The sequence below is a fragment of the Anabrus simplex genome, chromosome 5 (genome assembly GCF_040414725.1).
Source record: "Anabrus simplex isolate iqAnaSimp1 chromosome 5, ASM4041472v1, whole genome shotgun sequence".
Lineage (NCBI taxonomy): Eukaryota > Metazoa > Arthropoda > Insecta > Orthoptera > Tettigoniidae > Anabrus > Anabrus simplex.
The window spans coordinates 74,119,621-74,147,434 of record NC_090269.1 but is presented as its reverse complement, the minus strand read 5'-3'; the positions used below and the strand labels follow the sequence as shown (position 1 = coordinate 74,147,434).

Here is a 27,814-nt window from a genome sequence, read left to right as displayed (position 1 = left end):
GAGTTTAACCAAGCCGTATGATGATAAGTGAATGTAGCAAATTTCTTCTTTTCCTTCCTATTTACAAGTAGAGTGTTAGGTCTATTCATGACCTTATTCTTTATCCTATTGAAATAGCTCGTAGGGTAACCATTTCTTCTAGCAATATCGTGGATGATGTTTAACTATTTATTAAATTCATTTTTATCTAGTGGTGTACTTACCGCTCTATTGATCAAGCTATAAAATGCCGCTTTCTTGTGTTCTCCCGGGTGGTTCGAGTCTTTCCTGATAACAACATCTGTATGTGTAGGCTTTCTGAATACTTGGTAAACCAGGTTTTTATTATCTCTAGTTACTGTTACGTCTAGGTAGTTTAGACTTTTATTATCCTCCGATTCGATTGTAAACCTTATATGTTTATCTAAGTTATTTAACAGGTTAGTTAACGCGCTTCCATATCTTCCTCACATTTACCAATCGCCCTTTCGTATCCTTCAGTTCTACTTCCAACTCTCGCAATGAAATCGCCTATTAGCACTATCCTATCCTTGCAGTTCACCCTGACTACGTTGTCACTCAATGCTTCATAAAACTTGTCAACTTCATCCTCATCTGCACCCTCATAATTGAAATCACTGAGACAGTTCTCGTCTTAATTCCTTAAACTGCCAAATCTACCTACATCATTCGCTCGTTTGCGTGCCTAACAGAAACTATGTTGCGTGCAATGGTATTCCTGATGAACAGCCCTACCCCATACTCTGCCTTCCCTTTCTAACACCCTTCAAGTACACTTCATAATCTCCTCGTTATCTCTCCACATCCGAATATCACTTACTCCTAGCACATCCAGATGCATTCCCTTTGCTGTCTCAGCCAATTCTACTTTATTTCTTCCATAAGCCCCATTAATATTAATAGCTCCCCATCAAATTCCATTTCATTCGCCAAGTTGTTTCCGAGGAGTCCCTCGCCGTAGGGAATTCGATCCCGGCCCTTATTTCTAATCCCGGGATTTCGGGATTACAATTGGTCAGTTCCGAGATCCTGGGATTATCCCGGGATTGAAGGTTACAAATAAAAAATAAGAAAATGTTTACAGAAATCAGCTGTTTAATCACCAAAACGAAATTGAGACAAAATCAACACATTTTACGGTATACACTTAGCAAATGTAATCACTCTAACTAATCAGACTTAGAGTCAGACTAACCAAATTTAAAATCACTCAGCCGCTATGTTAAAATAATTATTTTCCAAGAATCAGTGAGATCTCCTTAAACTTACATAAATTAAAAAACCAACTGCGTAATAAGCCAGAAGAAAGAAGAATGGAAAAAAATCGATAATCATATATAGAGAAATGACATTGATTCGGCTGCCATGGCACTGGAAAAAACGAATCATTCTGCTATGGTATACAATCAAAAGAGAAGAGCTATAGTTTGACGCAGAATGTTACGAAAGGGACCGATTACCGTTCTTGTGCTACATAAAGCCAAATCCAGCCATAGTTTAGATGATATAAAATCCTACAGTCAAATCAGAAAAGAATATAAAAATCTACTGAAGATTCAAAAAAAAGATTACATGGAAAAGGAAGCAAAAGGAAGCCAGAAAGGACCTATACATGGCGTTGAGGCCACAGAAATCTCAGAGCAATAGCGAAATAGACATAACAGTTTGAGAAGAACATTTCAACAACATTCTCAACAATGATAAAACTAACACCGCATATGAACCGATCAATGTGAAGACATGCGTAGCGGAAACTGAACCCTTCACAACAGAAGAGGTATACGAGACAATAACATCTCGAAAAGACAAGGAGGCGCCAGGTCCCGGCGGCATATATAATGAACATATCAAAGGCTCAGTTAGCTTATTACTTCAAGCAGTCACAGATATGTTGAATCTATGTTTAAAAGAGGGCAACATACCAGAAATATGGAGAATGTCGGCAATTAAGATACTTTTTAAGGGGAAAGGCAATCAATTGAACCCGAACTCCTACAGGGGAATTGCCCTGGAAAAAGGCATATTGAAGATAAAAGCATTATCACAAAGCGAATTTCTAAGGAAGTAGAACACAGGATTCTGGAAGAAAAATTCGGTTTCCGGAAAGGCAGGAGCACTCTCCACGCCATTAACAACTTAATTGATGATATCTTCAAGAAAAATTCCATGTAATCTTCGTAGATTATGCCAAAGCTTTCGATACAGTAAACAGACGTATCCTAATCTCAAAGCTGGAAACAATAACAGGAAAGGATAAGCTCACTGCACTGATCCATAACACGATGACAGCCAATTTCATTCAGATCACAGATGGCGTAACCACATCGAAAACAACAGCTCAGACTAACGGCGTCCTACAGGGAGAACCATTAAGACCCTACTCTTTAATGTCACCACATACGATGTTGTACAGATGATTAGACAAGATACGGAAGATGTAAAAGTCTACATATATGCGGACGACATGGTCATTGGATCGAATTCCACCTACAACCTGCAGTGAGCCATAAACCAACATGAGATGTGGGCACAGGAAAACAAAATGAAAATTAACAGCGAAAAAAACTGTACAGATGACATTCCGCAACGGAGTTCGAGAAGCTGCGGAGGACAGGATATATCTAGGACAGAAACCTCTTGTGACAGTCAACAGCTTCAAATACCTGGGAGTGACTCTGCAAACCACCTCCAGATCTTTCAGAATACACGTGAAATCCCGTGCAGCATCTGCCACAAAAGCAATTTTTGACATCAAAGAATTATCCAGATAATCATTAACAACCGCTATGGCCTTATTCAACGCAAAAATAGTTCCCATCGCAACATACGGAATAAATATTATTTGGGATAAGTTAAGTCTAAAGATCTAATGACTTTGGAAACAGTTAAATCAAGATTCTTGAAAGCCGCTCTAGATGTTTCGAAACACACAAAGTCGAGGCTAGTATACGAGCTCGCGAGAGAACCGTTCTTTATAGAACTGCGTATGAGAATTCCATCTACCGACAGCTCGAATAAACTGCTCATTGAAAGACAAGAAACGAAAAGAAATTTGGCTGGACTCTTATACTACAGAAGCGATGGTAAATAGATCTTGGGCCAACACGAATCAAGACCTCCGACACCTGGTGATCTCAATAGCTGTGCATCGGTACCACCACAAAGTATACAAGAACAAGCGTTTTCACAATCGCGTGAATAACTGTATATGTGAGTTGTGCGATCAATCATTTGATCGTTATCACATGACCACTTGTAAAAAACGGGTAATACCCCTAGTAGACTTTTGTGCTTAATTAAAATGTGTACAATCAAAATGCGGGGTAAAATGTATCGCCAAAACTTATGTAACATATATACACAACTTGTGTGCATTTCTTAATAATAATAAAAAACCTTTATGTTACAAACTATGCAAATAAACTTTTGAAATTAACAGCAATCTCTCTGAACATAGACTAAATAGACGACTTTCATGTAACAACGTAATACATAGGTAGAAAATTTCTTATCAAAATGTATTTGAAAATAACATTAATCAGTCACATTTCATATTTCTCGTAAATATAAAGAAAACTAATTTAATAGGAACATTCTAATTTGAATTGCGAAAACATGATCTGAGAAATAACAACGTGTCCAGTGTCTCATCATCAAGCCCGCTTGTCAATTTGTTGCACATATATGCAGCTGCTGAGAAAGCGCGTTCAGGTTCGAGGGAAGTTGGAGGAATCGTTAGTAAATACTTATAAGCCTGTTATAGGTTAAAGCTCCGAGTAGAATTGGAAGACTCGTATGGGTTCATTTCTTTCTTAACAATTCCGGAAAATTAATTTTCATTTAATGCTTCAGGAGACATAATTTTCATGCTGTTTTCTATTTCCAGCTGAAGCTTTTCTTTGAGCGTCAAATCACTTTTGTCTGTATTTGTAGGCTTGACTTGCATATTTTGTTCTTACTCTTCGTAATTTTTTTACCATTTAATATCTCAATTAAAGAAACAATCTGTTTTTTTTTATCAGGACTTTGCTCGGACTTGAAAATATACGCTTTATTTTATCATCGAACTCCAACGCCACATTGTCACTATGAGGATTTTGTAGGTAGCATAATACGCCAATCAACTCATTTCTTCGGCGATCTTCCATGCGCTTTTGTAAATGTATCTTGAATTTAGAATCCATCTCGGCGCTATTGTCATTTAACTGCTTAAAAGTACACTTAAGGGCAGCATCAGGTGTGCATAAATTCGCATCAGTGCGACAGAGTGCTTCTAGCGCTTCTACAGTTAATTTGACTGGAGCCAAGACTTTAATGATTTCATCGGTGAACTCGAAATCGGACTTTTTCAACTGCACTGAATTATTCAAACGCACTGAGAGTTTCGTTTCACGCAGTCTATTTAGCAATTTTTAAAAATGTCAATCCCGAAAATCCCGGGATCCGGAAAACTTAATCCCGAAAACTACGGGATTGAAAAGCGGCCGGGATCCCGGGATCGAATCCTCTACTCGCCGGTCAAATGGGGTGGGACTCCGTTACTCCCATAGGTCCGAGGCTTGCTTAAAATGTTCTGAGCTTGGTAAATTCATGAATCATGATGCCAACCTACTTACACATAATCCAAGTGAGGATCTCTCCTCTAACGGGTTATGGACCACCGGTGGATTGTATAGTCCTAGCCGTCTGAGCACTAGGGTGTCCATGACTCTGAATATGTCCGAGATGCCCACTCCCATTCCATGGCAACTGGTATCCCGACACTCAGGACCACTTACTAGGCCACTCAGGCGTTGCCCATGGTTCACGAACTAGGACGTGACTACATATTATGATCTTTCCTACTTTTACAAGCTCCCCTTAAGCTTATTCTTCTACTTACGTCATTCCACGCCAACTCACCACTGTCAGCTCGAAACATACCATTAGTCGAGCATCTCATCGAAAGTCACCCAGAACAAATCATGATGTTTTCCTTTGAATTTTTTACAGTTCTCATATCAAGTAGTCCTGCTGAGGGTCCCATACACTGGAGCCATGCTCTAACTGCGGTCTTACCGGAGACATACGCCCTCTCATTTACATCCTTACTAAAACCCCAAAATAACCTCATAACCATGTGAAGGGATCTATAACTTTCTTAGATACCTCGTTAATAGCTTATTTCATTTTCACGAGATCTATAACGTAGTACGTATTTTATGAAGTCAAGACCTTAAGACAGTACCATTCCAATTTTTTATTTTTTCTAAGGTACTGATTTTTATGTTCCTTTCATTAACAACACAAGTTACTGATTTTCCTTTCTCTAGTATACACTAGTAGAAGGGTCACTACATCACAAAAGTTTAACAGAAATGAAAAAGAAAATCATACAGTTAGTTAAAATTTTCAGTCGCTCAAAACTATGAACGGACGCGTGGTATTTTATTTCCTCACAGGTGCACTTTTCTCAGAATCAATTGGACTTATTGAGATACTATTTCTTGTTCGTATCTATGGGGTTTGTATCTGCATGAGAGGTGAATTATATTTTGATAGTAAAATTATAATCAAATCTTGTAAAATATTACACGCATGAAACATACAATTGTATGCGCACGTCCATGTTTTGATTGGTTCAACAATGAGGGGAGAAACCGTAAATCTTTGTGGAATAATCGAGGTGTTAATGTAAAACGGAGACTTTTTTAATCCAAACAATAACTAGCATACATGGGTAATATTTTTAATAACCTAGAAAGGCTGGCCAGGTAAATGTTTCTGTATTGTAGTAAATAATCTTCTATCTTTCTTCCTTTCTTTTCTTTTCTTTCTTAATCCATTTACCCTCCAGGGTTGGTTCTTCCCTTGGACTCAGTGAGGTATCCCAACTCTACCGCCTCAAAGGCAGTGTCCTGGAGCGTGAGACTTTGGAGAAGAGGACCAGTACTTCGCCCAGTCAGCCACACTTGCTATGCTGAACAGGGGCCTTATTGGAGAATGAGAAGATTGGAAGGGATAGACAAGGAAGAGGAAAGAAGCGGCCTTGGCCTTAAATTAGGTACCGTCACGGAATTTGCCCGGCTGCTGAGAGTGGGGTTCGTACCCATATCTCCCGTGTGGAAGCTCACAGCTGTGCTCTCCTAACTGCACGGCCAATTCACCCGGTGGACGGAATCAGTGATTGCACCTCATCAATCAATCACCACCTATCTGCATTTAGGCCAATCTCCCAGGTGGCAGATTCCCTGTCTTTGTCTTAACTGCACTTTTCTTAAATAATTGCAAAGAATTTGAAAATTTATTTAATATCTCTCTTGGTAAATTATTCCAATCCCTAACACCTCTTCCTATAAACTAATATTTTCCGCATTTGTTCCCTTGATTTCCAACTTTATGTTCATATTGTGATCTTTCCTACTTTTAAAAACACCACGCAAACTTATTCGGCTACTAATGTCATTCCACGCCGTCTCTCCAAACAATTTCGGAAATTGCCCAGAACAAATCGAGCCGCTTTTCTTCGGATTTTTTTCCCAGTTTTCGCATCAATTAATCCTGGTGAGGGGTCCCATACACTGGAACTATACTCTAGTTAGGGTGTTACCAGAGACTTAAGTGCCCTCTCATTTGCATCCTTAGTACAGCCCTTAAGTGCCCTTAAAACCATGTGCAGATATTTGTACGCTTTATTTACAATACCGCGTATCTGATTACCACAATGAAGATCTTTCCTACGCACTTACAGTGATCCTCATAAGGAACTTTCACCCAATTAACACAGTAATTAAATCAAAGAGTACTTTTCCTATTAGTGAAACTCACAACCTGACTTTTAAAGCCGTTTATCATCATACCATTAACTGGCCATACACGGACAGATTTTTTCGCAAGCCTCGCCTTTGGGGCCAGATCCGACAGACCGCCTGCCAGGCGTGATCTTCAGAGACTCGGCCTGCTGCTCGCCATCAACTGTGACACCAAGCCTGTCGTGTTGTGCAACATAATCTGTCAACATTCCAGACCTTCCCGTTAATGGAATGATCCCTTTGTTCTCGGCAGGCCAAACCTCATCTGCTGGCCTTTCAAATTAGTTTGAAATCTTTGCCGGTCGGGTCTGCCATACTTAGAACTGTGCGATGGACATCGAAGCAGACAGTGTCCAGAGGAAAAAAAATGCTGTTGCGGTTGTTGGAATGTGCATTTTGCTATATGTTAAATTATGCAAATCGATCGAAGTGTATGAAATCATGAATAGGAGAGCTAGACAGCTTTAGTTACATGAGGCTGATACAACACCTGAGAGAAAATGAACCGGACGATTACAAGCATTATTTGCGAATGCACCACAGCGATTATGATATGTTATTAGGTAAGCATGTACCGGGCGAGTTGGCCGTGCGGTCAAGGGCACGCGGCTGTGAGCTTGCATCCGGGAGATCGTGGATTCGAATTCCACTGTCGGCAGCCCTCAAGATGGTTTTCCGTGGTTTCCAATTTTCACATCAGGCAAATGCTGGGGCTGTACCCTAATTAAGACCATGACCGCTTCCTTCCAACTCCTAGCCCTTCCCTATCCCATCGTCGCCATAAGACCTACCCGTGTCGGTACGACGTAAAGCCACTAGTAAAGAATGACTTGTTTTGCGTAGCTATTACTGGAGAACAGTCTAGTTGAAAGCGTATTTACTGTGGATATTGTAGCTTCTAAGCTGAAGAAAGGAGGATACTGAAGAACGCTTGATTGCGACACCTCACGTTTTAATTGTCAGAGACACGGCCGCTCTTTGTACATTTCAATACATTTCTCTAGCAATGCCTTTGCCCACTCCATGCTTTCATCACATGAGGCTTGATCTGTGAGGCGAGGTCTTTCCGTTGAGGCGCTGACAACAGGTCTCGCCTGTAGCACATAACGCCTCGAACTGATCTCGCTCACTAACGAGCAGTCCTAGCCTGTCGTAACGCGTCACAAAAGGCCTCGCCTGTCAAAATTCCTTTCCGTGTATGGCCAGCTTTGCCTGCTGTCCATCTCACAATATTGTCGACGTCCTTTTACAGTTGCGCACAATCTTGTAATTTATTACTCACCTACCTATAAGCAAGGGAACAGGACGGATTTCAACAACTATCGAGGTATTTCATTGATCACTATAACAAACAAGGTGATCACAGGTATTTTGTAAAGGTTTGTGAAATCAATGGTGGGGAGTACGTTAGATAAAAACCAATGTGCTTTCAAACCACATAATGGCTGTCAGGACGAATTTTCAGTAAGCGTCAAGTAATTGGAAACTAAACACACTTAAGTTTCGTAGATCTACAGACGGCATATGACGAGTACCAAGGGAAGATATACATGAAGAAATGTAGGGTTAGGGGTAGGTTGTTAGAGGAAGTCCAAGGCATGTATGTTGAAAATCGGTGTGCATTAAGATATGAATGTACAATGAGTTCTTGGTTCAAAGTACAGTAGTTACAGGGGTTAGGTAAGACTGTAATGGATCATTTACTGAGAAGTATAAAACGGCAGGGATGGGTCTCAGTTGAATGGAAAAAGTAGGAAACTGTTTGGCCTCTGTCGCCGACTTAGACTTAATTGCAAACTGTGAAGATCACATTTTCCATTTCCTCAAGCAAGTCACTTTCTGCGTTTGTGACACAATACATTTGCTTTCTTTGTGACATCTTTAACGTAATCCTTGAAGAGACAGATTCCATATCACCAAAACCAAAATCATTTAAGAAATAACCTCAAATGAGATACTTCAGTGTCACATCACAGAGTATGTAGATCATCAGGCAATGTACTTATCATAAGTGCGATTTTCTGTTCCCTCATAATTTATATCTTTCAAACTCCTTGAGACATGAAGAAGAACGTGCTTTCGCACACTGCCGTTACTAAGATCTCTTGGTTTTGTTTAAATGAAAGTAAACGACAACACAATTTGGTCGTTGGTTGAAGTACTCACAGCCCAGGTATCGCCGTTTTGAATACGTTTCAAGCTTTCAGATTTATCTCAAAAATATTAAAAATGGCTCATTCCTTTTATATAAAATGCGTTCCAACTAATTATAGGGTTAACATTTTCCAATCGTAAATCTTAATTAGGTCACATGGTACAGCCACCATCAAAACGTGTCATGTTCTAGGTAATTCACACTGAATTTTAATGGTCTTGCCTTATGAGACAAACCCTTTACTGGTAAACAATTTGTGCCTCTAAAACTGCACTGTGTAAGAAAGAAATAAGTGGCATTCACATTGTACTTACACATAAACACAATGGGCAGCTGTCAGGGCCCACTGAGCATCAATAACAGAGGCACCACAGGAATGTTTACCGTCAACCTGAAAGGACAACTGAAACACAAGAATATCTGCTCAGAGATAACCTCCTCGACAAGGTAAATCTACATTCTACACACTTGACCCAAATTTAATACTAAGTGAAAATGAATCAAGATACAGTAAAGCTAATGTTGTGAGCTTGTATCTGCGATCATCAGTATTCTGTAAGAAGGAAGCCGGCTCTCCATCGAAATTATCCTGGGTAGCTTCAAGATATCTTATTCATAAACTTTAAATAACAAACATTAAAGTAGTGATAATGATTGCTGGTACAAACTCATGGGACCAGTGCAGTTTTCTCCCCAGGAATGTTCATCAGCCGGGTGTCAGGAATGAGTAGCCGGGTCGGTAATACTACGTAAAAAATGAATATGATAACATTTCAATATATTCACCTCAGGAAATTAACAGTAATACCAAAACGTTAACTGCAAAATTTCACTATTGTAGTGTTATCACTTATAACATAACAGGGAATTTTGAACTTCTAGTGTTCTACTCATCGTTCATAATCATGTAACACCGGGGCTTACCACTCGGTTACTGTGGAGTGCCATACGGTATTGTGACGTTCAGCGGAATGGAGTGAGCACGCTCCCATGCGGCCGTTGCCTTAATTAAAGGTACAGTCTCCAGCATTTGCCTGGTGTGAAAATGGTAAACCACACTACGACACTATGTGATAGTCAAGCTGAATATTTAAACTCCTGTGTAATTGATGCAATTATGCTTACAATAAAGAAGATTTACCACGGAAAACCGTCTTCAGGGATGCCATCAGTGAGGTTTGAATCACGACACTAGGTGATAGCAAAGATACATATTTAAATTCCTGTGTAATTGATGCAATTATGCTGACAATAATGAAGATTTAGCATTTAAATACACAGATTTACAGTATTTATATTTTAATTTAGAGCACCCAATGACTCAAATATGTATTAATATTATGCAACTAGCACATATGTAGGTTATGTTAGCCGGACGGTCTTAAAAAAACGGCAAAGCGGTGCGCCCATTGAAAAGGTCCTAGGGAGAATACTGCCAGTGTCAGAGGGTATTTGTATTGAGCTGACAAGGACTAAGTTAGGAATGAAATCAGTTGACGGAGTTGTGCGTATTAAGTAGCGAAAACGCAAAAAAATATGCCAGTGCTATAATGAGGCGTAGATGGTATGTTGAGGATTGAAGTATTAAGGGTCATATGAGGTGAATGATAAAGAATAGCCTACCTAGGAGAATAATAGTTGCAGCGATGGATGGTAAGAGAGGCAGAGGGGAAATTAGGCGATGGGACTAAACGAGGCTATGTAATCATTTAGTTTATTCACAGAGGCTTTCAGACTAAATTCTGTAATAATAATAAAGTAATCCACCGTCGCCTTGAGGGACGCAAGCAGGCCTTCGGATTCTGGGGAGCCTGCACCTACATGCAAGGAGGTATCGGAGACTCCTAGGAACAAAATCAGCCACAAACAACGAAATTTTTTTGCTACCTTCAATGCCAACTCCCTCTTGAAAGTTGGTAAACTCAAACATCTTACGGATGTCCTCTCCCATCATGAAATCCTAATTACAGCAATTCAAGAGTTAAGGTTTACTGATGAACATGCGTTTGAATCACAAGGTTATAGAATCTTCAAAGGGAAAACTGGCAAACGTGTGATGAAAACTGTTCCACACCTCGGCACAGGATTTATTGTCAGCAGGAAAATTATTGATTCAGTCACCGATTTCAGCTCTCCTAACAGCAGGGTCTCGATGCTTAGCTTTCGGAGTATGAACAACGTACACACGCTTGTGAACGTACATGCACCAATTAACCAGGCAAACAAGAAAGACCCAGAAGGAACAGACAAATTCTGGGAGGACCTGGAAGATGTTATATCAAAAATTCCTGACAAACACACAATCATTTTGCTTGGAGACTTCAATGCCCAGATTGGCAAAGAAAGGAAATTCCAAAATATCGTTGGAAACTATCCAGCCCACAGAAGAACCAACCGAAATGGGGAAAGGCTTATAGAGCTTTGTAAGGCATTCAATCTTGTTCTTAAGTCAACAGCCTTCAAACATCTACCAAGAAAACAAAAGACATGGATATCACCAAATCCTCACTTGGGAGAATTTCAAATAGATCATGTTGCCATTGCACGAAAAGCAACACAAGAGATACAAAATGTTAAAGTCCTGAGAAGTGCTAACCTTGACTCAGACCACTATCTATCCAAGATCAAAATTAAGCTTCATCCAAGAAACACCAAAAGAGTTAAGATAAAGAAAACTAGCAAATTTGATACAGAAAAGCTGAAAACCAGCGAAAAATTCACTCAGAAACTTCAGTCTTTGGACACAGAAAATTGGGAACAACTCAAAAATGCCATTGTTGAAACGGCTAAGGAGACAGTATTGCTAAAGAAACCAAAGAAGAATCCGTGGTGGACTCAAGAATGTGATGAAGCCATAACACAAAGACAAATCGCTTGGCAAAGATGGAATTCCCTGAAGAATCCAGAAAGATATGAAGACTTTCTGGAGGCTAGAAAACATGCAGCGAAAGTGATCCGCCAAGTAAAGCGGACATTTGACAAAAACCAACTGACACAGATCGAGCAGGACTTCAATAAGAATAATACTAGGGATTTCTATAGAACCTTCAAACACAACCTCACCAAGTACACCCCACCAAGTCTACACTTCCGAGATCAAAATGGAGAAGTTGCCTACAACGACAAGGATAACTGCCAAATCTTGGCTAAATATTTTGAATCTCTTCTTAACTGCGAAGAACCAGAATCAGAATTCACCTTTGAAGAATCCAGACATCCCAACCCAGACTCTTCTCCCCCCACAAAAGAGGAAATCAAACAGATAATTACATCATTAAAGAACAACAAAGCACCTGGAGAAGATGCGATAATTGCTGAACTCTGGAAGGCTGCAGGTGAAAAGGCGATCGATAAACTAACTGAGATCATTCGCGAGATCTGGGAAACAGAGAAGATCCCAAATGATTGGACAGCAGCCCTGATTCATCCCCTACATAAGAAAGGTGACAAAACAGATGTAAACAACTATCGCGGCATCTCCCTTCTCGCAGTAACATACAAAATTCTCTCCAAAGCCCTTCAAACTCGGGCAGAAGAGCAACTTGATTCACAGTTGGGTGAATACCAAGGAGGCTTTTGAAAAGGACGATCTTGTGCCGAGCAGATCATGAACCTTAAGTCTGTCCTGTCGTACCTAAAATCCAGGAATAAGAATTTTGTAGTTACTTTTGTTGACTTCCAAAAAGCCTACGACTCCATAGACCGACACACACTCCTCCGCATTCTGAAGGAAATGGGCTTAGACAACAAAACGAGAGCTATCATTCAACAGACCTTAACCAGCACTACGTCCAGGGTGAAATTCAGGGGAGAAATTTCGAACGTCTTTGAAATCAAGACTGGTGTTAGGCAAGGGGATTGACTATCACCGCTTCTCTTCAACTGCGCTCTGGAGAAAATCATTCGGGAATGGCGCAAGGAGATGTGCAAGGAAGAGGTTGAGAATGGCCTTAGAATAGGATATAAGAAAGATGATCTTATCATAGACTGCCTAGCTTTTGCAGATGACCTAGCGATCTTTTCTGATTCCCTAGATACTGCTGAAAAGCAAATTAACCAACTGAGAATCCAAGCAGCAAAAGCTGGCCTCCAAATCTCTTTCCAAAAAACAGAGTTTATAACCAACATCAAGCCAGCCCCCAGAGAGCTCATTGTGGAACAGGGAAAAATCAAGCAGGTGGAAAAGTTTAAGTACTTAGGCGAGTGGATAGTACCTAACAACTCTGAGAAAGAAGCAATCATGTGCAGAATCAACAAGATGGAGGTGGCATATCAGCTGTCTAGGAATGTCTACAACAAATGATCAGTGTCCATCAACGCCAAGCTTAGGCATTATTGTTCGGTTGTACGCCCGGAAGCACTGTACGCAGCAGAATGCCTTGCAATGAACAGAAAAGGTCTGATGGAGAAGCTAGAAGCTAAAGAAAGAAAAATCCTGAGAAAGATTCTTGGACCAATCAAAGAAAATGGTGAGTACAGGAGACGACACAACAGCGATCTGTACCAACATATGGAGAGGATAACGGACACGATTCGGAAAAGGAGGATTAATTTTTATGGCCATATAGCACGCATGAGCACACAGAGACAAACCAATAGGATCTTTTCCTACTTTCTTAACAAGAAAACCAAGGGACCCTGGTTTATCGAAGTTGAAAAAGACCTTCAAGAAATAGGAATCACACTCGAAGACATCCAGAAACGTGCTCCTCTCCAGAAAAAGCTCCAGGGATACAAGAGGTTCCAAGAAAGGCCAAAGTTGAAAACAGGCAAGAAGTGGACTGATGAAAGGAAGGAGGCTCACAGAACGAGAATGCGTGAGTACTGGGGAAGAATTAAAGCTCAAGGATGCAAACGGTTGAAATAACGTGGTCCACAGCAGGCCGAAACGAAGAAAGAAGAAGAAGAATAATAAAATCATGACAAACAACAAACACCCACATGAATACCTCAAAGTCCAAGAACAAAAGATTGAAATAGTAAAATAATTCAAATATCTCGGAGAATGGATTAGTTGGAATGCTGTGGACTGCGAAGCAATAGAATACAGGAAACATAAACTTGAATTGGCATTCCAATTAACAAAAGATACATACAACAAGAAATCCCTTTCATGGGGTTCCAAAATTAAACATTTTAAAACCGTGATTAAACCAGAAGCTCTATAAGCAGCAGAAACACTAAACTCTATTTTCAAAGGCCAGATGGAGAAACTTGAGCTAAAAGAAAGGAAAATTTTCAGAAAGGTCATAGGACCAAATTTTCAAGATAAAAAGGTAATATACATCAAGATTAAGAAACTGCAAGAAAACTGGAAAACTCTCAAATACTATGCGAAAAAGAAGGATACATTTTTTACGATCATCTTCTCAGAATGAAGTCTAATAGATTAACCAAACAAATCTTTGATTTCTTCCGTAACCGCGAAACAAAACTCAACTGTTTTAAAGAAATTGTAGAAGATCTACTAGAATTAAATATTACAGAAAATTCACTGTTGGATCAAACAGTTAAAGTAAAGTAATAAATAAAGACGAAAATATAAGGTTCCAAGACAAATCTACATTAAAAGACAAACTTATTAACTCGGAAGACGAGAGGAGAAGATCAGAATGAATGAAGAAATACTCGGCCCTAAGGAAAGAACAACACACCGAGAAATTATTGATTCAACGTACCCCGAAGAGGGTGAAACGAAGGAATAATAATAATAATAATAATAATAATAATAATAATAATAATAATAATAATAATAATAATAATAATAACAACTTGGCTTTTGCTGACGACTTTGCTATACTATCAGAAAGTCCAGAGGTCGCAACCATCCAGATTAACCTCTTGGAAAGATCGCCAGCCAAACAGGACTGAGGATCTCAGTAGAAAAGACCAAATTCATGACGAACATCAAAGATGGACCAAAATTCTTGGAAACAGAGATAGGACGGATAGAAAGGGTCAAGAAGTTCAAGTACCTTGGTGAGACGATACAGGAGAATGGACTAGAAAAAGCTGCAGTGGAAGATCGGATCTCAAAAATGGAGAGAGCATATGGCTTGATAACTACAATAAGAAGTGCTTATCTTGGAATTCCAAATTAAAACATTACAACACCGTGGTCAAAACAGAATGCCTGTATGCCAGTGAATGCCTGTCCATGAACTACAAGCTGGAGAAGCTAGAGATCCTGGAAAGAAGAATACTCAGAAAAATTATGGGAGCTGTCCAAACTGAAAGCGGATGGAAACTTCGGAGTAACAAAGAAGTTTACCAGAAGGTGGAAAGAATCTCAGAGACCATGAAGAAAAGGAGGCTGGCTTTTCTTGGACATCTATACAGAGTGAACGCAAACAGACTTACCAAACAGATGTTTGATTACTTCTGGAGAAAAAAGACCACTACAGCATGGATTAGGGAAACGAAGAAGGATATGGAAAGGTTAAGCATCTTGGAAGACCAGCTGTTAGAAAGGAATACGTTTAGGAACACACTGAAGAATTTGGAAGTTGTTCAAGTCGCAGGAAGAACTAGGAAGACCGGAAGAGCCTGGACAGATGAACAACGGAAGCAGGCCAGCGAACGCATGGAGGAGTATTGGACACAGAGAAAACTCCACACGAAGAGAAAGAAATGAAGTTGTAGCGTGATCCTTAGTGGTCCATTCGCTTGTAAATAATAATAATAATAATAATAATAATAATAATAATAATAATAATAATAATAATAATAATAATAATAATAAGTTTCAAAGTTGTCTTTCAATCTGGAACAAAATTCATAGGTTTCTAACCTTGAAATAGTGGACTCACAATCTCGACAAGAGAGAAAAGTAAGCGCAAGAAATCCACTCCGAGTCGATCTATTGAACATAGCAGGTCAGAAAATGATATTGACTAATGGATAGAGTGCACCCTTAGTTACTGTGATAAATATCACTGGTAGACTGAATTCAGTGAACTTCTTACAATAAATTGGAATATGAAACGTATACAAATTCAGAAAACATGTGCAGTAAGTGAGCTGAAGAATTTTGACGCAGGAGTTATACTTATAGCTGGTTTTATGTGGTTACAATCATTTTTATAATCTTAATAAATGTGATTTGAAGTGCGGCTAAATGGTTTTGCCTTTGCTCCAGAGGGTACCGGGTTCAATTCCCGGCCGGATCGGGCATTTTAACTTTCATTGGTTAATTCCAATGGCTGGGTGTTTGTGCTGTCCTCAACATTCCTCAAACTCATGCACCACACATAACACTATCCTTTACCACACATGGCAGGTGCCGCCCACCCTCATCGGAGGCTCTGCCTTACAAAGGCTGCAACCGGCTATAAATAGCCACACGAAATTATTATTACTCTTATTTGAAAATTATATTCATGTGATTTGTTCCCTGAACGACATAAAACCAGTACTCGAATCTTACACGTATGTAATTGTCACTTTACGCCGAGTGGATTATATACATTTTTATAAAAAGAATTCTAAAATATAAAATTATTCACCTCACATCATACCCGACCCCGTAGAGAAACGGGACAAGGATTGAACAAAGAAACTAATGACAATGCACAGATAACTGGCTTGTATATATAGGATGGGCGAGAAGTCCTCGTACCCCCATAACTGTTTAGTATCAAATGTTGTTTATGCTATGTTATTTATGCAGGTTGGTAGCTATATTACTTCTTATTAATTGTTGGAATCAAGTGTTGGAATCGTTGCTTACGTTATTATACAAGGCTGGGAAGTACAAGACCTCGCTGGTCGTGAAACTGGTACCAGCTCGGACTCTTGAAAAGCATCGTTTTGCTGGTAGGTGCGCCCTTCTTAGTCACAAAATTTCGCGGAAGAAGTACTCATTTAAACATTGTAGAGCGTATTAGGACGTATTTTTGTACCTTATGAGCTTTCTTGTGCTAGTGCGGGTGATTATAATTTTATGACTGAAATTATAGTTCCGTTTTTATCAGTTTCGACTTGACAGTTAGCCGGAAGTCAGCCGGTGGTGCCAAATGGCTACGAATACAAACAGCTGATTTACGATACACAATACGAACAGAGATGTAAATACTGGAATATACGTCCATAATCAGTTATTCTTTGTAGCAACATACATTTTTCACATAAGATCAATAATACAAAACACATTTAGGATAAGACTACAAGAAAAAAAATGTCAATGCTCGAACAGATAAAACGTGAGAACATTAAATTTCTACTCACCATGTAGATCTCGTGTTGCTGTTAGATTGTTTCCCGTAACGAATGAAATAATCCTACAAAGCGAATATGCCACTCATTTGAGTCACTATCGGCATTGTCATCGTCTATTGAGGTTTCACTCTTTTTGACCCTAAAGAGATAAGTCTTCAACATAATCGTCTGTGAGACTTTCTTTCTCCCAAGCTTAAATCATTTCGGATTTCGTGTGTCTCACAACGTTGCTCCAGTCCTCCGCACTTATACGGCCTACGGCTTCGAAAATAAGTCTTTTAACTTCCGAAACTGTGAAGAGTCGGTTATTCTCAGCTATATAATCCTTCACTTGGACCCAAATCAGTTCTGTGGCGTTAAAATGGCAATGGTATAGTGGAAGGTGAACTACTTTATGCCCGTTCCTTCTGGCTATCCACCACATAAACTGGGCACTGGGGCTTGTTTTGTTTCAAGAGAATATTGTGCTCCTTCAACCACTTAATAAACTCATTCTTTCTAGCCGCCATTGTCGGTGCTTTGTCAAATGACTCCCTAACATTACAAACAATTTCCCGGGCCTGACTCCTTAGTGGAGTACCGCGTCCAAAAAGCTTTCTTCTCTTGGGAGCTTCATCCTTAAACGTAGGCGTCGACATGACAGAACACGAAATTCACACACGGGCCTAAAATTAACCTACCGAATTAAATATTAAACTAAGGTACTATATCAAATAGATCACCTGTTACACACTATTCACTACAATATAACGCGCTATACTATTAAAAATACTAAACAATAGATTTATAAACTCTACACTACGAAATATAAACGAACAACAACCTAACACACACATAAAGACCGCGAAAAGAACTGAGCACAATACAACACACAGCTGATAGCACGTGGTTACAGTAAACAGATCGACAACACTGCTAACCGCAACTGGAATCTAACGCGCTCTATCGGAGCGATCGGCTACCTATGATTGGCTGTTGATTAATTCACTTACCCTCCGCCAAAGGGCAGCGCTCAAACGTCAAGTCGAAACTCATAATAACTGAACTATAATGACGTATTTACGTACTGCGAACATCGGATTGTTTTAAAAACATGGTGTACTGTGGTGTTCGTTACTGTAAATCAAGAACCTCAAAAGGATGTGATATTACATTTCACGGATTTCCGAAAAACGAGGAAATTAAAACTAAATATTTCTTGGCAATTTCTCGTCAAGGAAATTGACTGGGATCTCTGTGGAAACCTAGTGTGTATTCCACTGTTTGCAGTAGGCATTTCAAGGACTTAGATTAGTGCAAACACAGCACTATAAGCACTATAAGTCCTCCTTTCGAATGACATTCAATCTGTATTTCAAGTTTTCCCGGACACAAACAAACACAATCACGTACAGGAAGACCACATGAGAGGAAGGCTACAGAAGTGAGAAACGAACCTTAACTCTACAAGAAAATTGAACTTCATGTAGAACTAGCCACATCTGCAGCCAGCAAAGAGAAAGACCCTCCACCTGTAATAATCAGGGATCCATTATATAAAGCCACGGCACAGAGTGTTCTATTAAACGTCAACTATACAGCACTAAAATAGGTTTGAAACTGAAAAGAATAGAAAATGTGGGAAACAAACAGTACTTACAAATATTATTGCCGCTTTACAAGGAAGGATATATCAACTCAAAAATGAAAAATTCAGCATGGACTTGACAGTCAACTAAATAAAATTACAGAACGAGCCGAACAAGGTGATTTGAAAGCAAATTTATTGATTGATCAGATTCAATTTTTTTATAAACAGAAGTGTAAATTCAGAGAAAATAATATACGGGTCTACATATTATTCTCCAACAGGTCATCCACGGGCTACAGGTTCCTAAGTTATCTTCATATTTTCCACCTACCACACAAAATTTTTTTAAACATTTACATTGGCCATTCCAGAGGAGAGATAGGAATTACTTCTTTGATACGAGCTCGTCTGATTGCAGAGATGAAATTTTCACAGTACGATATTTAAAATGTTGCATCTCTCATCATAGATAAGATAGCAATAAAATCGAGGCTGGTCTATGACAGGAATTTGGATAAGCTTCTTGGAATGACTGATGCACTCTAGAGAGTGATGCTGATGGTATTGAAGACAAGCTTTCTAATAAATTGCTCTGCATTCTGTTCAAAATTCTTTCCTCACATTACAAGATTCCGGTGTCATATTATTTTACACACAGCAAACCTTAGAACAGACAAGTGTTAAAGCTAAGTTAAGTTAGGCAGTGATGTGAGATTCAAATGGGGACTCTGAACTGGAGACTCATTACAAAGACTGTATTTTAAGTATTAGCTTCTACGCATGTATAAACTGACTATAGATTCTCACAAACACTTTAAAACACCTTTGTAAATATGTATAAATTCGTGTTGACTGTGGGTCCATACTACGACGACTCATAACCTCAAGAAAATGATGTAAACAAGTTTCCAACAAGACAAATTAGAATCATATTGACGTATTATTTGCACTACAACAAACATGGATCATAAACAACATTCAGAACACGTGGTTTCTTCGTAAGTATCATAATTAGCTATACATTTTCACAAGCACTTGTTACAAGATTCATGCTGAACATAGGAAGATATTCAAAACGTGTGACTTAGAAATGCGATCCTAGCGGGGGGAAGAGAAAACTAAATTCGGTGACCCTCCTTCTCATTGCTCATTTCCCAGTCTCTCATAATAACGTAAACAACGGTTGGAATACATATTGTTGCCGTCGAGTATTAGTGTGAAGCCATGGCAGATGTGAGCGGTAAGTGTTACACTATTGAAGAGCGGTTAGTGGCAAGTGTATGGGTGCACGAACGGCAACACACAGGGCAGACAATGAGACAGATTATGGGTGCACTTCAGGAAAGATTTAATAAGGTTCCACCGTGAAAAGCAACACTTATCGATTGGGATTTTTGCCTCCGGTAGGATTAAATACAGGCTCCGGAGTGGAAGGAAGAAGATACGAGAAGAAACATGTTCTGGAGTCTGTGCTTAGATTGAACAATCTCTTATGAAGTCGACTCGTAAACGTGCCTCAGAACTCGGTATACTGAGTACAACAATGCGAGGTTACATTAAAAAAGACCTTAAATTCGGACCTTTTCGACCGACGTACATAAACGAGTTATCGGATAGAGATAGGAATGAGCGCATTTTAAAATGCCATACTTTGTTAGCTAAATTCCGAAATGCAGTGAGCCATGCCAAGGTTATTTTTCAGATTAAAAATGGCGTATGGCTTTTAGTGCCGGGAGTGTCCGAGGACATGTTCGGCTCCCCAGGTGCAGGTCTTTTGTTTTGACTCCCGTAGGCGACCTGCGCGCCATGATGAGGATGAAATGACGATGAAGACGACACATACACTCAGCCCCCGTGCCAGCGAAGTTAATCAATGATGGCTAAAATTCCCGACCCTGCCGGGAATTGAACCCGGGACCTCTGTGACCAAACGCCAGCACGCTAACCACTTAGCCATGGAGCCTGACATTCACGGATAAATTTGTGGTTGTTCCGCTCGGACCAAAAGGGCGTACTAATCACTTCCCAGTCATTAACATTATAATATACTTGTGTTCCAAGTCAAGAAAGCAAGGCTCGTAGTGCCTCTTCTTTTCTACATTAATATCTTCGGACTGCTTTCGATCTCGCTCAAGTCTAACTTATTTTATGTTGAATTATTTCTTCTTATTCTTAATCTGTTTACCCTCCAGGGTCGGATTTTCCCTCGGACTCAACGAGGGATCCCACCTCTACCGCCTCAAGGGCAGTGTCCTGGAGTTTCAGACTTTGGTTAAAACTGGGGAGGATGACCAGTACCTCGCCCAGGCGGCCTCACCTGCTATGCTGAACAGGGGCCTTGTGGAGGGATGGGAAGATTGGATGGGAAAGGAGGCAAGGAAGAGGGAAGGAAGCGGTCGGCATTTGCCTGGAGCAGAAGTGGGAAACCACGGAAAACCACTTCGGGGATGGCTGAGGTGGAAATCGAACCCACCTCTACTCAGTTGACCTCCCGAGGCTGAGTGGACCCAGTTCCAGCCCTCGTACCACTTTTCAAATTTCGTGGCAGAGCCGGGAATCGAACCCGGACCTCCGGGGGTGGCAGCTAATCACGCTAACCACTACACCACAGAGGCGGACACATCCCAGTTATCACTGAACATAAATACTGAGGATCGGGAAATTTTGTTAAGCCGTTTCTTCGTAATATCGAAACGAAACAAAACAGAAAACAAACAAAAAGCAAAACAAACCAAAACGAACAGACCAACAAAGTTGAACTAAACCTGCTGTTACGTGCTCATGTGACCACCAGCCCTCTGGAAGCCCCTCTCTGGTATTCTCTGGAAGGAAGTCTTGGAAGCTCCAGGCCGGGCTGAGGTCATATGACGCCCACGGTTTGTATGGTGCTTTCCGTCTGGTGTCTCCGTGGAATTTCTGGAAGGTGAAACTAGAACGTTCCCATTCCAAACGAACCCTGAAGATACTACAACTTCGTCAGCAGGTATATAAAAGCAGGCTCGTGGGGAACTGGATTAAGTGTTGAAAGTGTCGTCGTGTTAGCACAGTTGTTGCTGTCGTTGTTATTGTTGTTGTCGAGGAGTGTTGTAGTGCTGGAGTGTTGCCGTTGTTTAGTGGTTGTGCTAAGTTGTACTGTGCTGTTGTCTTGCCGAGTGATTTGTGTTGAGTAGTTGAGTTTGTGGAGCAGTTGCGTGAATTGAGTCATCGGTTTTGTCTGAAGTCGAGCCAAGTGTATAGTAGTCATGCCTCGTGATATCCAACGCTCATGTATACGAACTTGTCTACATTGGAGCATCTGTGTGAAGTGACTGTTGCGCGTGAAACCAAGTGAAAATTGAGACCCTTCATTCAAGATTAAGGAAGGATCACCCGTACCAGGCAGGACCTGCTGTGAGGTCAAGAGATTGGTGTAAATAGCCATTAATTAGAGAACTTTTATCAGTCATTGTCAAGTATAAGTGTGTGTGTGTATGTTCCGATTGGGATATCGTAGCTTAAGTTAGTCCAATGAAAGTCGGTATTTTATTAGTATTTTGTATATCTGCTCTAAGATAAACATGAATTATGAGACAAAAATTGAAGTGTACAGAATAAATCATAATCTGATTTGTACCAGTGCGGATGTATATTTCAATAGGGTACAAATTATAGCACTGGATATTTCAATAACGACTAGCTTCGAAAAGGGAATTAAGGTGTTGAGTGAATAACTATCTGTTACGGGAAAACACTGACTAATCTGGACAAATTATATCCAGAATTATACTATCAGTACACACGCAATTATACTTGATAATGAATGACGACACATCAGTAATTAGTGGCCAATTATAAAAGTCCCCGGCTGGCTTGTATTTACCTGGAACGGTCGACCCTTCAGTAATCGTGATTGACAGGTCTCACATTTCACTTGGATTGACACGCACCAGTCACTTCACACAGCAACTCTATCCAAACAGCTCCACACATCTGTTTACTATCACAGCGCACGACTACTGTACCCTTGGCTCTATTCCAGACAAGACCGCAAACTAACTTAATCAATTTACTTGACTACTCAACTACTCAACACTACTTCAACACCACTCCTTGATAGTGGCGAGCTTTCTTTTATATACCTAGTGATGAGTTCTAGTATCTTCGGAATGTAGCCAGAATACGAAGGTCCTACTTTCACCTTCCAGAAAATCCACGAAAACACCAAACGAAAATCACAATAAAAGGACACTTCATCACATGTCCTTGGGCTGGTTGGGAGTATCCCAGCCTTCATCAAACATCCCATTCTGGAAATACCGGAGGAGGTCTTCCAGACGGCTGGGAGTCATATGACCACGTCTAAAAATTCAGTATTATAATTTATTCTTTGATTATCGCTCATTTTTATTACCATTGACTCTACTTACCTGGTAAGGGTGTTCTCTGATAGTGGTTGCTCGCCCTCCAACAATTCTGCCATCTGGATGCTGGCGATGAGGAAGCCAAGCTCCTGAAATTAGGTATTTGATTTGAGAAAGAAATTCTATGCACTGTAAATAAAATAAGAGTTTTGATCAGAATTTTTAAAAAATTGGTATTTGTGTGTTGACTATGTCTACAATAAGATGCAATTTTAAACATTCCATTATGTCTATCTCGCTGTCTGTCTATAATTATACTCGTACGCGTATCACAAGAAAATGACTGAAAAAAATTGAAGAAAATATTTATTCAAGGTCAGCGGACGAGGCAAAATAATCCAGGCTGTTAATTTTATTTATGCTTGGTGAAATAGTAGTTTATGGTAGGTCTAAAATTTAATTCTAAGATATTTTCGTTAAGGGAGTAAGATACAGCTTATGACCACTAAATATATATATATAAATTTGGTTTCTACTCAAATAATTATGGAAAATATCTGTATTTTAAATTGATACCTACAATATGTTTGGAGTTATGATTTGAAAGGTAAGGTGCTGAAACCTATACCTAACAAGTCAGCGTGTAGTATGTGTCGGTATGAAAACAAATGTATAATTATTGCTTATTTCTCGCAAATTACATTTCTATGAACTATTTCGCCGATAACTCTGAAATTATTCAATTAAACCTATGATTTTTCAGTGTATTTGTGTACGTTTTATATACAATATAGCGCAAAATGACATTCTCATGTGATAAATTCTGTTCACAATTATATTTTGGCCTAATGGAGTTGAAATGCAGAAATAGATAAACGCAACTTATGTAAATACGATTATTTTTACACTCATATGTTGAATGATTCAATGGAAGCAACACGATTTGTTCTGCTTTGTTTCCGACAAGGAGTAGTGTAAAAATGTTGCAAACTTCGGGCTGTGAGGACTTGGGAGTAAGGAGACGAACTGCTCGACTGAGCAGTACGTTCCGCACAATCAGTGGAGAGATGGCATGGATGCCATTAGTAGAGGAATAAGCTTGAATGGAGTGTTTTAAAAGTAGGAAGGATCATAACATGAAGATTGAGGTGTGCACACTCCAACGCAGGACGTGGGAGCGGGAACGATCCCGTCGCGAACTATTATGAGTACAGCGGGGTATGGATACCTTCACACCGGTGCATCACTCTCCCGCCTACATGGCGGGATTGCTGCGAATCGTTTTCAGTTCGCTGCATGCAGCGTTCTCCCGCGTCCCGCATTCATTTTGACAGTAGCAATGGCGACTGAACTGTTGGTGAGAGTGCGTTAAGAAACATCCAATGCTTTACGACATGAGTAATGAAGAGTACAAGAATGTAAGGAAGAAAGATATGTTGTGGGATGAAATAGTATACCTGGTATCAATTCTTTAATTATCACTGTTTGTTTGTGACCTTCTTTTTGCACACATTTCTTCGTTCGTAAACTTTCAAATACATGTTCGTTCGTTCGTTCGTTCGTAATCGGTTTTCCCTCCAGGGTCGGTTTTTCCCTCGGACTCAGCGAGGGATCCCAACTCTACCGCCTCGAGGGCAGTGTCCTGGAGCTTCAGACTCTGGGTCAGGGGATACAACTGGGGAGGATGACCAGTACCTCGCCCAGGCGGCCTCACCTGCTATGCTGAACAGGGGCTTTGTTGGGGGGGGGGAGGGGATGGGAAGTTTTAGAAAGGATAGACAAGGAAGAGGGAAGGAAGCGGGCGTGGCCTTAAGTTAGGTACCATTCCGGTATTTGCCTGGAGGAGAAGTGGGAAACCACGGAAAACCACTTCCAGGATGGCTGAGGAGGGAATCGAACCCCCCTCTACTCAGTTGACCTCCCAAGGCTTAGTGGACCCCGTTCCAGCCCTCATACAACTTTTCAAATTTTGTAGCAGAGCCGGGAATCGAATCCGGGCCTCTGGGGTGGAAGCTAATCACACTAACCACTATACCACAGAGGCGGACTCAGATAATGTAAGATATATTATTATTATTATTATTATTATTATTATTATCATTATTACTATCAAATCAATTTCAGTTGTGAGGTATCCTGGTGGATATATATTTTCACAATACTATGGGAACGACGTTAAATGAAAACAAAAATTACCTAACGACAAACAATTATATGAAAGCAAGACATTGGAAGAAATTATAACAAAACAAGGAATTTCATGATAACGAAAGGAGAATTTAAAAAAAAAAGCAATATATGAAAAAAAAAATTATTTTCGTAAGTTTAAAATGATTTCTCAACAGCATTTCATTCCCTGCGCGTTTCCGCCATGCCATCGTACTGTGGGTCCCCTCTACCGAGACCAAGTCTGCCTATTAAAGTAGTTTTATTGCTGGGCAACGCGGGGCCACATCCAGATGAATACGAACTAGTATGTGATGGAATTCGTGCTTGATTTTTGCCCCCTAACGTAACAAGTTTTATACAACCTATGGATCAGGATGTTTTGGAATGTCTAAAAAGAAAGTATCCGCACCGCCTGCTACATTCACACCTGGAAGCAACGAACTTCCTCAAACAGATAGCCATGAAGGACGTAATGTATTGGATGAACTTCGCAGCGACCGCGGGATTGTAGGTTTCGCTCCCGCTTACGCTTCCCGCGTCCCACGTTGGTGTGTGCAGACCTTAAAGGTGGAATTTAAGAGGAAACATTGGTGCAAATATTCCTCTAGAGAAAGAGGAATGTCAGCCTCTGTGGTGTAGTGGTTAGTGTGATTAGCTACCACCCCTGGGGGCCCAGGTTCGATTTCCGGCCAAGCCACGAAATTTGAAAAGTGGTACCAGGCCTGGAACGGGGTCAACACAGTCTCGGGAGGGCAACTGAGTAGAGGGCGGTTCGATTCCCACCTATTTGAAACCAAGCGAGTTGGCCGTGCGGTTAGGGGCGCGCAGCTGTGAGCTTGCATCCGGGAGATAGTGGGTTCAAACCCCACTGTCGGCAGCCCTGAAGATGGTTTTGCGTGGTTTCCATTTTCACACCAGGCAAATGCTGGGGCAGTACCTTATTTAAAGCCACGGCCACTTCCTTCCACTCCTAGCCCTTTTCTATCCCGTCGTTGCCATGAGGCCTATCTGTGTCGGTGCGACGTAAATCAACTAGCAAAGAGAAACCAAAAGGATTTCCCACTCAGCCGTTCTCAAAGTGGTTTTCCACTTCTCTTGCAGGAAAATGCCGGGATGATACCTAACTTAAGGCCACGGCCGCTTCCTCCCCTCTTCCTTGTCTATCCTTTCCAACCTTCCCATTCCCTCACAAGGCCCTGTTCAGCATAGCAGGTGAGTCCGCCTGGGAAAGGTACTGCTTCTCCTCTCCAGTTGTATCCCTCCGACCCAAAGTCTCATGCTCCAGGACAGTGTCCTTGAAGCGGTAAAGGTGTGATTCCTCGCTGAGTCCGATCGAAAAACCGACCATGGACGGTAAACGGATTAGAAAATAAAGAATAATTTGTTTTTATTTAATTTCAGCCGTCCACACTTCTTTGATCATTATATTACTTAGTTCTTGCTTAGGTACCCCGAGGACGGCAGTTTATTACATTAACCGTTACGCTACGAGCGCAGTTTACTAATATATGCGTTTATTCCTTTTACTAGAAATGTAGCCTAAATGGCTGCCTTTAATATTTATTACACTGAAGAAAATGGAAATTGCACCACCCAGAAGGAGTGGTGGTACATTGCTGCAATTGAATATGCAGGACGAGTGTTCGGTTGTGATTCGATGATTACACTTTCAGGTCCCTCTGATCGCAAGTTTGGACAACAATCAATACAGGATGTGCCCACCACGAGCTGCAATACATTCAAGAATTCGTCGAGGCATGGAGTCAATAAGGCCCTGGATCGCTTCCTGAGGAATGGTGGCACATGCTTGCTGCACTGCACGGGTCAGATGTTCCAGAGTTTTGGGTGGCTGAGGACGGTTGGCCAGTTGTCGACCCATCATGTCCCACACATGCTCAATAGGACTGAGGTCGGGGGATCTGGCGGGCCATTCTAAGGTTGTGATGTCGTGGAGAGCTTCTCTGGAGATGCGTACACTGTGAACCCGAACATTGTCTTGCTGAAACATCCCATTAGCAATGTTCGCCATCATAGGGACAAACACTGGATTGAGTATCCTATCAACGTACTGTCGAGCAGTCATATTGCCCTCAACAAGCACTAATTGTGATTTCACATTAAAGCCAATAGCTCCCCAGACCATAATGCTTGGTGTTGGTCCTGTGTGCTTCTCGACAATAAGATCTGAGCGGCCCTCTCCCCGGTACGTCGGCGCACACGATTCCGGCAATCACTGCGGGCAAGACAGAAGCGCGATTCATCACTAAAGACGACCCTATGCCATTCGTCTACCCACATCGATCTTTCTCGACACCAGGGCAGCCTTACACGACGCTGTTGTGGGGTCAATGAAACACCTTCTGCAGGGACACGGGCTCGTAAGCCAGCTGCACGCAGGCGATTACCAACTGTTTGCTGTGTAACGTGGGGTGCCACAGCTGCTCGAATTTGCGCTGCTGTTGCATGGGGTTCCATCCGGGCCATTCCAACGATGCGGCGATCCTCTCTCACAGTTGTCTGTCGCGCTGGGCCTGTGCCAGGTCTACGAGTGCGGGTACCTTCATTTGACCAC

The 27,814-nt window shown here is 40.8% G+C and overlaps 1 protein-coding gene across 1 annotated transcript in view; it reads right to left on the bottom strand.

Moving 5' to 3' along the window:
* The window catches only part of LOC136874464 (trypsin-3), a gene marked incomplete at its 5' end in the record, with an annotated part of 51,005 nt that extends 27,783 nt beyond the window's left edge, over window positions 1-23,222 (bottom strand). The window contains 2 exon segments of the mRNA XM_068227730.1: window positions 9,261-9,349; window positions 23,140-23,222. Of these exon segments, the coding sequence (XP_068083831.1) occupies window positions 9,261-9,349; window positions 23,140-23,222 (172 nt within the window).
* Window positions 23,223-27,814: the final 4,592 nt, after the last annotated feature.